The 13091-nt window shown below is 40.5% G+C and overlaps 1 protein-coding gene across 2 annotated transcripts in view; it reads right to left on the bottom strand.

Moving 5' to 3' along the window:
* The window catches only part of SLC22A15 (solute carrier family 22 member 15), a 46398-nt gene that overhangs the window by 9720 nt on the left and 23587 nt on the right, over positions 1-13091 (bottom strand). For both annotated transcript variants that reach the window (XM_075905719.1, XM_075905712.1), the window contains exons 5-10: positions 12008-12137; positions 9434-9649; positions 4751-4891; positions 3754-3839; positions 1381-1501; positions 531-603 (exon numbers count right to left, since the gene is read on the bottom strand). In XM_075905719.1, the coding sequence (XP_075761834.1) occupies positions 531-603; positions 1381-1501; positions 3754-3839; positions 4751-4891; positions 9434-9649; positions 12008-12137 (767 nt within the window). The remainder of the gene's footprint in view (positions 1-530; positions 604-1380; positions 1502-3753; positions 3840-4750; positions 4892-9433; positions 9650-12007; positions 12138-13091) is intronic.

Raw genomic sequence — 13091 nt, forward strand, 5'->3', positions numbered from 1 at the left:
CTACACCAATATCCATATTTAGTGATAGGACACTTAGCTACACATTTTAATGTGCATATATCCAGTGAGAGTGAAGCCTATTGAGACTGCCTTTCTCTTCCATTAAAATATTAAGGTAAACAGCAAACTACACATTGTTGAGGCAATTTATGTGAAGGGATTCATCTCTAGCATTAGCCAAGTTAGTTAATAGCATTAGTTAGAGGGGGGATAACTACTACTAAAGAAAGTACAACAGTCTCACCTGATATGGTAAATCCTTCACAACAGCTTGGATTTTAACTTTTTATACAAAGGTTTTTATGCTGTTGAAGTGGATAGGCCAATTCACAAAATTCTTACATAGATAAAACAGACAAACAAATAGTGGGAGTTTTGCCAACATAAGGGCTACATCCTGCTTTCCTTCAATATGGAGGATATGTTATCATGCTTCTCCATACATGGTGATTATATTTTACAGATCCTGAATCATACAGTTGATCCTATTTCTCCCACCGACAGGAATAAAAACATAAGTGCAGACAAACCAGTGAAGGGATGAAGGGAGCAATGATCCCACCAACCCGGGAAAACATGGAGCAGGAACCCATTCCAACATTCCTAAAGAAAAATACAGATATTAATCAAAGGTATTTGCATGAGAGAAATTAATGAATTTTAAAAAGATGTCATCATTAAGAAATGTTTTTGTCACGGTACTAAGCCTATGACTAAGTTCATTGGGAAGGGAGATATTGGAATGCAGCTCAAAGCATTCTAACAGTGGAACTATACACAGCACTGAAGAACAGAGACCCTGCTCACAACAGAACTTCAGACATTAGTGCAGCTGCCACAGTAAGACAAAACCACCATAAATTGTAATTGTGGACTAATACACATTATCCCCAATTTAAAAAAAGGTTAAACTGCACTAATCTAAATCACATGATGTAGCAGATTTGTGTGTCTACACTGGGAGTGAGCTGTTATCTACACTTGCTAGCTGGCCACCACCCAGTACAAACTGCATCTATATGCTACATTCATCTGTTCACTCTTTTACAATGTGTACATTGCTCTACATTGTAGAGCTGCTCAAGTATGTTTGTGAATGATCAAATTGCCCCAAACAACAATCTACTGAAGATGTAAGCCCCAACATCACTGGTTACATTAGGATGAATACTTAATGGAATTGTCCTACGTTTACACAGCAGCTAGAGAATTTTGGGTACTACTGCTGTATAGTCTCATGACTATTCAGACCAGTTTTTCTTTAACTAAGGGAAAGTTTCAAGGAGAAGATGCAGTTAACAGGACAAAATAAAGTGAAAGTAATAAGGAACTAGGGAGATGGGCAAGAGAAACTACCACCACAAAATGAATTCAAATTACCTGATCACTGTAGGATAAAGCTCTGATGTGTAGATATAAACAATGTTAAATGCTGCACTGATTGTCAGTTTCCCCAGTAAAGACAAAGAACGACTGTTCACAACAGCAAACACTCCTGTGGCTGAGAAAGAAAATTTGATCCTTGTAAGAATCCGTAGCATACGGAAATGTCCTTCAGTAATCATTTCAGTTACAAATGGAATGAAAGGGAATCTGCTGAAGGGTTTGTTATGCTCACAATAACTGTTAGAACAGTGGTCACCAACCAGTAGATTGGGATCTACTGGTAGATTTTTGGAGCCTTTGACAAGTGATCCTGACAGGTTGGGCCAGGAGGCTGTCAAGTGTCAGCACTTCATCTGCCCCTCTAAACACTGCCATGTTGCTTCTACCCTCTGCCTTGGAATGCCCCCCCCCCCAGTCCCAGGAGCTTCTTCCTTGCTGTGCAGGGCACAGTCAGAAGAGGAGGGGGTTCTGATGTCAGGCTGCCCCTCCCTCCACTCTGTACCCCATCTCCACAGGGTGCTGGAGGGAAGGGGGAGAAGGATGGAGAGAGTTTGCTAGCTGCTTTTGGAAGTGGTGCAGGACTAGGATAGGGTTGAGTCTACCATAGTCCCCTGCACCACCACCCAGAAGCCACCAGTGGTAAGCGGTGCCCAGCTGGAGCCTGCATTCCAAACCCCGGCCCCAATCCTGAACCTCTCCTACACCCCAAACCATTGCCCTAGCCCTGAGTCCCCCTGCACCCACACTCCCTCCCAGAGCCTGCATCCTGACCACCCCGCCTACACTCCAACTCCCTGCCCCAGGCTCAGAACCCCTCCCACACTCCAAATCCTTTAGCCAAAGATCATAGTCCGCATCCCCCTTCCCTGCACCCCAGCCCTCTGGCCCCAGCCTGATAAAAGTAAGTGAGAATGGGGGGAGGGAGGGAGGATGGAGCCAGCAGGGGCGGGGCCTAGAAGAAGGGGCAGGAAGGAGGCAGGGCAAGGATGTTTGGGTTTGAGGTAGATCCTGGATTGCATTAAAATTAAAAAAGTGATCTCATGCTTAAAAAGGCTAGACACCCCTGTGTTAGAGGTACATGCAGGATAAGGGAAAATAATTAAATTTCTAATGTCAATCCATGTGTTTCCATTAAATTAAGATATCCAGTAGAAATAATTTGGTTAAACACCTTAAACAATCCCCACCACAACAGCCTAAGAGCCAGAAAGACAGACTGACTTCTCTGCTTTCTTTGTCCAAATGATGAAAACCAATGAAGTTCAAATTTTTACTTAAATTATATTTTTCAATTGTTATAATAGGCATTAAAAGTAAAAGATAAGGAGACTAATATGAAATTTTTGAATATGACAATGTAATATGACATTTTACATCTGTAAGCCAAAATACCCTAAACATGCCCAGCCTTCCCGACAGAGCCATTTGCCTGAACAAGGTGGGAGGAGGATGCAGAAGCAAGGAAGTTTTTAAAATGTAACTATGCATGCTCATCTATATAAATGTTAATCCTTTTTTAAAAACCTGCTAGGTTGCACTATCTAAAGCCTTCTGAGGTGCTCTCATGACTAATGCTATGTGTGTGCACGTATGAAGTATCATTCACTTTGTGTGCCTTGCTTTGAAAGAAAGACATCTTTTTCTCTTGCTAATATTTTCTGTTTCTGTATCTGCATACAACAGTTGAAAAAGGTGGCAGTATTAGACCTTTATATGGCTTCCTGAAATAAATTAAAATTCTATATTTCTATAGCATTTCATTTCAGAAGAATCTCTAAGTGCTTCATAAACCTATATGATACATTTAGCACCACTGATATGTAACCAAGCACTTCTTGAATATGCTGCACAATGGTGAAAGGAAAAGGAAAGCCTAGTCAAGGACACAAGGGAAGCCTCAAGCAAGTCATTGGACATTTTGGCTTTAAGCTCTCATCTGGAAAGGCACCAAGTTAAATGATACTCTAATTATCTGTATCTGAAGGATGCAGTGATGAGTTGATGCTACTGGGCTATTCAACAAAATGCAGGAGCAGAGCATGATGTATATTTCCCCTATGCCTAAAAAATGTATAGTATAAAGAAGAGGCAGAAATATGTTACTATTGTGATTAACAGCATAGGCCTGGTAGCCTGTAGACACTGATTCTATTATAAACTCTGTCCCCAACTCATCACAAAGCCTTTAGAAAGATCACTATAACTTACTATACCTCAGTTTCCCAAATTGTACAATTGAGATGATAATAATTACCTATATCATGTTAATGTGATGAACCTAAAGTTTGGGAAATCTTTAGATCCTTGGCTGAAGGGTGTTATATACATGCACAATACTATTATAAAATCCTTTAAAAAAATATTTACCTTTTTTTTCTGGAAGAAACATGACAATCAGACAGGCCAATCCTCCCAGGAAAAGGAATGCTGCCAGCGTCCGTTTTCGGCCAAACCTGATGGGGCCCCCAAAAAGGATAATACTTAGCATCTCTACTACAATTTTCATCCAAAGATTTCAATGCACTGAGCAACCTAAATTCAACCAACACCATTCTCCTCACATGGCATACATTGCTAAAACAATCTGCCGAATCTCTGCTTTCTTGCTCATTACATTTTTACACAGAAACCTCAGGTCCTCTCATAGTATAGTTAGTGCATGCACATGTCAAGGATGAACTATGTAGTGCAGGCTGTACATCTCTAAGAAATCTCCAGTCAAACAGGCTGACTATGCCCATCTTAATTTGCATCCCACAGGTGGGGGAGTGAGCAGGGAAGAAGAGGACAGAGCAGGTGCAGGAGGAACCTGTTCCTCAGACACATATGGAAGAAGAAGAAAAGCCACCTATTAATAAAGTTCTGAGATGACCTCTACTGAAACAGAGAAAGAAAGGAGTATTGTAGCTCAAACACAGGCTAGATGACCCGATGTTCATAAGGGTTGCCAATCCTCCAAGATTTTCCTGGAGTCTCCAGGAATTAAAAATTGTTCTCCACTGTGTAGTAAGATCAAAAATGTGAAGAATGGAAGGACATCCTGTGTGTTAGTATAGAGTCAAAGCAGCTAGACTCTACAGAATTCTCCTCAGCAGCTGCAGTTTAATCTCTGCATCAGAGCTGGAGTATTGTTTACTGCTTGAGAGTTGTTAAGATTAATTTCAGTTTTTCATTAAAATGTATTAATTTTTTTTTTATTTACACAAGTCATTCCCCCTCCCAGGAGGAAAGAGTAAGTTGGGACAGTTAATACTTCCTGTGATAGGACTAAACTGAAAGCAAGCTGAAGACAAATTGGTGTCCTGTAAAACTACCTTTGGAAAAAAATAATTAGATATTGGGCTTCATTCTATTCAATACTCACCATTTTTGGTTAATCAAGTAGATACAGATTGGGTAGGCAGGTATCTCTATCAGCCCAGAGAGAGCCAAGCTGGCATAAATACTTCCTCCTAAGTCACCTGCATTGAGAGTCAGACCATAGTATACCAAGCTGCACACAAACCTGTGGAAGCAGCAGGTTGGAGGAAAAGGAAGAGAGAAAGAAACCAAGTATAAGACTAAGATTTTTTCAATTCCAGATTGGTGCAACTAGATCATCTACTCCAGCAGTTCTCAAGCTTCATCGCACTGTGACCGCCTTCTGACAACTAAAATTATTGTATAACCCCAGGAAGGGGAACTGAAGATTGAGCCTGCCAGAACCACACCTGAAACCAAGGGCATATGCTCTGGGCGGGGGTCATATAACCTTAGCCCTGGGTGGTAAGGGTTGAGCTTGGTATTTGCTGAGGCCCAGGGCCAACACTGGTCTTGGCAACCCCGTTAAAAAAAAAGGGGTGGCAACCACTTTCAGGTTCCAACCCACAGTTTGAGAACCCCTCCTCTACTCCAATCTCCTTTCTCCAGCAGAGTCACTACTTATTTCAAAGGAAAGAAAAAGCTGTTCAAATACAGTCACCTAAGCACTACGTTAGGTAGAGTGAAATCATTCCTTTCTTGCAGGGATTCAGCCCCTGACATTTTACTTTAAGAATAAAGTTAGATTATACTTCTTGTGAATGCGGTGTATAAATCACAAATAAAATTACCCAGAACTTTAAATCTAACCCTGATCCCACAGGAGGAGCCACTGGCCGAAAAGTGCTGTCACGGCTCCCCAGGGAACATCCTTCCACACAGACTTTGGGTACGTCTAGACTACATGCCTCTGGTGACAGAGGCATGTAGATTAGGCTACTAGGCATAGGAAAATGAAGCGGCGATTTAAATAATCGCCGCTTCATTTAAATTTACATGGCTGCCGCGCTGAGCCGATCAGCTGTTTGTCGGCTCAGCGCGGTAGTCTGGACACGTGGGTGTCGACATCAAAGGCATTTGTCGACCACCCAGGTTCCTGGGATGAGGCATACCTGGGTGGTCGACAAATGCCTTTGATGTCGACACCCGCGCGTCCAGACTACCGCGCTGAGCCGACAAACAGCTGATCGGCTCAGCGTGGCAGCCATGTAAATTTAAATGAAGCGGCGATTATTTAAATCGCCGCTTCATTTTCCTATGCCTGGTAGCCTAATCTACATGTCTCTGGCGACAGAGGCATGTAGTCTAGACGTACCCTTTGTCTCCTAGTGCTCAAATAGAAATGTTTTTCAAGAGAGGGACTACTGAAAGCATGCAGTATGAAACTTTGCTTTAATCTAATATGGTTTAAGTTAAGCTTTAGTAAACATCTTTGTTTTCCTTGTAACTATTTCTGACTTGTACACCTCATTACTTGTACTCACTGATGTCTCTTGGCAATTGATAAACTTGTTTTACTGTTTTAACTAATCCAATGTGTTTAAACTGAAGTGTCTGAATAACTATTTGAGATAAGAAGCTAGCATATTATTCCTTTTAAGAAATAACACATTTTAAATATTTGTACTATAGAGAAGATGGCTGGGCAGTACAGGACATACACTTCTGGGGGAAATTTGGGACTGGGGTTTATTGGGACCACTCTGCAGCATAACAAAGGCTGAGGAGAGCCAAATTGTAATCTAAGTGTGGCTGCAGGCTACAGTTAAAACACAGATACTTAGTGTGTGGCTTTCATGCTGGAGGGCTGTTGTGAGTAGTGTAGGTGGGAACTACTTCAGCAAGGCATTATAAGGCATAGGGTAGGAGTGACAGTGTAGTGTGGACTGTACCCTAGTATGTCCATGTGTTTCATTTCATTCCCCCCCCCCCATCAATCTGTGACACTAATTGCTCCTTCAGGGTACAGCTACACTACATATTATTCCTTGGTCTGACATGCACTTGCAAACCCATTTTTCCAAGTTTACCTTTGAGCCTCTACTTGTTATGCATGCCTCATATCTGTGCTGGGTGCACCCACACTGTGGTATGCAGACATGAGTCAAAAGCTGTGTCTTCTGGGGGTGTATCCCAGGTTACTTGGCACTCTAGCTAGCTGTAGCCTCATTAGAGCTTGGTTCTGATGCAGTGTGGGACAACTTGTCTGTCCATCCCACAGCACTTTAATCAGAAGTATTCTTAGCCCACCAACACATTCATCTGAGCCATTTCCAGTCTGGACACTGCCTGTTATTGGGGGCCAGGCCCTGGATCCAGCACCGGCGTACAGCTTTGCCTGCTTGGGGTTTCACTGCTATTTCAGGATTCAGGCAGTGAAGCTACAAAATGGCAGTGGACATTTCAGCAACAGTTTCTGTCCTACTGAAGCCAGCGCTCTGACTGGGGCATAGCCACATCACACGCAACCCAGTTGATGCAGCTTCCACCTGCTGCCATTGCCGCAGAATCCCCATATGGAGGCAGCATTTCTGGAGCAGAATGACAACACTGCCTGGTGGGATCACAACATCTTGTAGCTCTGGCAATATCAGCAATGGCTCCAGAACATGTGCATGATGTACATGTTTGTAGATCTGTGCAAGTAGCTTGCACAGACATTCTTGCATCAGGATACACATGACAGAAGCCATAACAATCCAAAAGCAGGTCATTATACCCATATAGAAACTCACCACACAAGACTGCAATGGGCTCATGGCCAACCAGCTTAGTGTTGGTAAGGCAATTGTGGGTACTGTGGTTATGCAAATTTGTAAGTCAATCAGATATATTCACTGAAAGATGGCTGGCATAAACAGTGTTCCTGAAATAATTGCTAGCTTTGAGAAAATGGGTTTTCCAAACTGTGCTGGGGCTATCAATGGGGATCACATGCCCATAATTTGTCTTTCACAAGGAGCAAATGAGTACACCAACTGCAAATTTGCATCGTTATGCAGACTGACTACAGCAGCAGGCCCATGGATGCCAACATGGGATGTATTAACAAGGTACATGATGCCAAGGTTTTTCAGAAGTTATATTTCTGCCTTCACAGACAAGCAGGGACATTATTGCTTCCAAATGTCATTATTGTAAATAGAATCACTCTTCCACTGTTAATCTTGGAGAACTCACCTACTCCCACCTGCCATGGCTTATAAAACTGTACCTATTTCATAGGGCCTTATAAAAAAAAGTTCAGTTACACACTCTGTAGCTGTAGGACAATGGTGTAATGTTCATTTGGCTAGTTGAAGTCAAAATGGGGCTGCCTTCTGAACCCTCCAGATGTCAGTGTTATCCTCACTGTGGCCAGCTGTGCACTGCACAGTGTTTGCAAGGCAAAAGAAGAATCATTTTGCCAGAAGTGAATATTAAATGCTACCAGAAAGTGCATCTATCATTACTGAGGCGGAGTCTCCCCAAGCAAGGGAAATAATTTATTCTTAGGAATCTATTGTAACAGACTGTTCACGTTTAAACACACACTCGTTGATAATGTTTCAAACAGTTCTACCTGAAAGTCTAAAGCACCAGTCACCAGTCTGTTTGGACACCACCATCATAATAAATCAGCTTTTGTTCTTTTCTGCTTACAAAACAAATTGGCCTTATAAACTATATTTGCTAGTAGTTCTTCAGATGGCATTGTATTATTACATATGGACAGTTTAAAAAAACCTGTTTTAATACTTTTTCATTTTTCTTCATGTTTATTACAAAATATCTGCATTAATTAATTATTCCTCACATTAAGTTAGACTAAGCTACCTTTCTAGCCAAAAAAACCCCAATCAATAAAGAACTACTCTAACAAAAGTCAGCCTAAAAAACTTTACTAAAATCTAAGAAGTCAATACCAAAATCCTACTCCAATCAGAATTACTACCCTGAAACAGGAATAATGCCAAAGACTCCATGAAGCCCACTCTAATGGTGATGGGCAACAGTACACACCTCTCAGACAGACAGACAGACACACAACAACTGGTTGCTGTCATAGCAATTTCACAAAAGGAAGACTGCTTATTTAAAAAACAGAAAGTTTTTGCTAGTGGTTTGTACAGGAGACTGAGAATTGGAGACCCGGATTTTATTCCTGAAAGTGCAATTACGTCAATCTTATCCAATTTATGACCCAGAGCCTGCAAAGATTCATACATATGTTTAACCTTAAGGTTTTTAATCTTTGCAGGACTAGAGATTTGGTGAAAAGCTTTAAGAGACTTTTAAGAAAAATGCTAGATATTTATTTTTTGAAGCAGCTCTCTAAACAGGTTAGTATCTTGAATACTAAAATAATATTGGCTTACTAGCTAAAGAGACCAATTTGGGCACTGAAATAGAATCAGATTAAAACTCTCACAACCTTGGGCCAAAGAATTAGGACATAACTAAATCTCAGCAACTTTGAAGAGCTGTAGGGAAAGACACAGTTCTCAACTACTTTTGAGATTCTTAAAAGCATCAAAAAAGTGCCCAGACTAAGTACCTTAGGCCTAGGTTATTAATATGACATCAGATGAAAAACAAACACGCAGAGTGAAGAAATTCATACAAAGATCCTGTTATATACATAACTCCCCCAGTGATAAAGAGACAGAAAGCATGACAAGCATTCTCTCAGCAACATGTTTCTCAAATACTTTAAAAAGCAGCAGTAGCAGTTTCAAGAGCAGACCCTAAAACGGATTGTAAGTACCAGATGAACATCATGATCAAAGTGCGCCCCAAAAGGATCTTGTATCGGAACAGGTCCAAGAAACTGCCCGTCTCTCTGCGGTTCCTGTCAGCTGGGAGCTTTAGTGAAAAAGTGCATTTCTGTTTGCAGTTCCTCTTTGCAATGAGGGAGAGGGCGTCTTCCGCTTCTCTCAGACGACCTTGTGAGTATAGCCAGCGGGGTGATTCAGGAATGAATCTGAAACAGAGATTTCATTGAAGCTTTAGGGCCCTACTCTTATAGATGATTGAATTCGCCTGGTTGGAATAGAGCTGAAGGACATTTCAATGTAACATGTTTTTTCAAACAGCATTTTACTTCAGCTTTAGAATTCAACCCACAGGTTTAGAATTCATCTGTAATTGCAGGTAAATTACACTTTAATAAGAAGTGGGAAGAATAATGATAGAAATGTAGCCGTGTTAGTCTGGGGTAGCTGAAGCAAAATGCAGGACAATGTAGCACTTTAAAGACTAATAAGATGGTTTATTAGATGATGAGCTTTCGTGGGCCAGACCAAGTGGGTCTGGCCCACGAAAGCTCATCATCTAATAAACCATCTTGTTAGTCTTTAAAGTGCTACATTGTCCTGCATTTTGCTTGGGAAGAATAAGACCACCTTTATTTCACATTTTTCTAAGTACCTAACATGCAGCAACTTTGCTCTCTATATTAAAATTACACTAAATAATAGTTGTCTGCATTACAGAAATACAAAATTAAAGATGTGTGAATTAAAAGGATTACAGTACACAGGCAGTTGCTAGTTATAAAACCCTGAAACTAATTTAGCTTCTCACATCTTCTCCCTAATTCTATCCAAAATTATATCTTGCAGACAGAGTAGCCACTGAGAAACAATTATCTCTGCCTATTGGCAGAATCTGATTCATACAGCTGAGATGCCTGCCTACAAATATCCTTCTGTGCCTCTTGTTTTCCTGAAGCTTTCACCTTTTCAGGTTGTGGTCTGTATCCAAAGTTGATTTTTTAAACACATATTTAATGTGAGCAAAAGCGATCCAGCCACCTTTGTACGAAAAGGTAGGAAAGGAGCATTTTCTCCTATCTAAGCCAAAGCATCCTTGTAAGCTTTCTGAACAGCTCTAGGGTCAGACAGCTGGAAGGTTTAAATTTGGTATAAAAATTGCACTTATCGTAGAGAGGTAATTTTGAGCAGAGCTTTGAAGTCGAGAGTAAAGCTTTAAAAATTGTTTACTTCATAAAGACAACCTGAAAGGTAAGTTACTTTTTCATTTAACTATATTTTTTTATCCTAGAAATATCAAGAATATCAAGCAAGACTCTTTATTAAGCATATGTCTATACAGCAGGGCTAAAGTCGGACTAAGCTACGCAACTTCAGCTACGTCAATTGCGTAGCTTAAGTCAAAATACCTTAACTCGACTTTTGGTGTGGTCTACACAGCAGGAAGTCGATGGAAGAACACTCTCTTCGACTTCCTCATTTCACGAGGAGTAAGGGGTTACAGGACTCAGAGTAAGAAATCCTCCAGCTCGACATTATTTTAAAATAAAGGTTTGTAGTATAGACATGCACTATGTTGTTTCAGAATAACGTCAGTTATTTCTAAATAACACTGCTGGGTAGACTTACCCTAAGGGAAGAGCAATGTTCCCACTGGGATTTGTATTATTACACCTGAACTGAAGAGGTGAATATAAATCTTTAATAAAGGTTTCTTTTAATAAAAATGTAACGGAAGTCAAACAGCAATGAAAAGGCCTACTCTTTCAAATGCTAAATATTCACTTGTGATGTCTTGGCTGGAAGACTATGACAAATATCCACAAGATTCAAATCACGAAAGGCAAGCAGCAAAAACAGTGCTTTTGATTAAAAAACCGTTTTAAGCATACTATAACCATTATGTAGTAGAATGGGATGGGAAACCTCAGGCCTAGGGGCCAGATGCAGCCCCTAGCTTGCCTGGATCCAGCTCCTTCCAGCATTGGGAAGCCCGTGCTGGCACTCTAGCCCGTCTGCCGCCCAACTGGCTTCTCACTTGTGTGTGGCCCTTAATTTTTTTGTGGGTCAGCATCCCCTATCCAAAAAAGGTTCCTCACCCCATGTAGAAGAAGATGACACACAACTAAATTTTTCCCTAACTTTATGTTTGTATGCAACCTCAATACTGTTCCTTATGTGTGTCCATTATGATACTGTCCTTGAAACTGAGAAATTAGCATGTGATCATGTAGTTACATATATGCAGCATCTTGCAGTAAATATGTAAATCCAAGACCGTCAGGTATATGACAAGTGTAGATAAAGCTGTTCTTAAACATCATTCTAGAGAGTAAAAACAAAATTCATACTCATAAAAATTTGGCATGTATTGGCCATTTAAGTTTGCAGATGTGTCAGCACTGCAGTGGGAGGGAGACATGGGCTTACTATGTGGTGTGAGACAGCAATACCACTATCTTTCCCCTACCACTCCATCTGATCCCTGGAAAACTCTTTGGCCTACTTTCTCAATTTCTATTCTTTTGATGAAGGCCAATGAAACAATTTTAAAAACAGTAACTTACAGAGAGAGGAGAAAGACTACTGTTCCCTCCAGATTAACCACAACTGCCAGAGTCCTCCAAGAACGAATGAAATATCCTAACATAGCATACTGGGCAATTCCCACTGCAAAGAACAGGCCACCGATAGATCCTAACACGTTGGGAAAAAAGAAATGTTACAAACTATTTCACAATATTGTTCATCCCCATTTATGTGTAATCAGAGAGACTAGCACTTCTCTAGGAAGGCAGGAAGCATGAACAAAAAAAGCTACTTGACTCAAAACTAGGAAAAACAGATCCCTAATAGAGAAGAACTATTAAAAAGATTAAACACATACCAAAACAGGACAAAAGAAAACTGCTACATAAATAATTATTTGGCTTTCCTATAGCACTTGTCACCCATCAATTTGAAAACATTATAAAGAATTAGTTCTTATAACCCCGCACCTGGCTTGTTGCAACCTCCCACTCCCAAAAATAAATACTACTAATTATTGTAAAGATGACATTTCCAATAACATAAAACATTAGTTATAACCTTCTTGGCTCATGAAATATTAAGTTTTAAAACTATCACTGATCCTTTAGCCAAGCTCTTTCCCGGCATTAGTCAAAGAATAAATGTGTCAAGTTCCAGACCTTGGAGCAGTGTAATTTACAGGCACAGTACTGCATGACAGCTTGCATGCTAGCAACAACTATAGTTAAAGTGTCCAAATGTTTCCATTATATTTTCTTTGCAGTGTTATTGTAGCCACATTGGTCCCTGGATCTGAGAGAGATAAGATGGCTAGGTGAAGTAGTATCTTTTATAGGACCAACTTCTTTTGTTGCCTTTTCTGGACCTGAAGATTTCTGTGAATCTCAAAAATGTGTCTCATCCACCAAGAGATGTTGATCAAATAAAAGATATTACCTCATCCACTTTGGTTTTCTTCTATATTAAGGTCTCAGGCTGATTTTTACCACAGGTTTAAGCAAAAGTGGTCCAGCCACTTTAGAATATAAGGGAATAAAAAAAGAAACCCACCACTTTTCACATTTTATAAAAATATATATTGTGGATTTATTTGCTACGCCAAAACAGCATAAGGGAGGA

Source organism: Pelodiscus sinensis, chromosome 1 (genome assembly GCF_049634645.1).
Source record: "Pelodiscus sinensis isolate JC-2024 chromosome 1, ASM4963464v1, whole genome shotgun sequence".
NCBI classification, from domain to species: Eukaryota; Metazoa; Chordata; order Testudines; family Trionychidae; genus Pelodiscus; species Pelodiscus sinensis.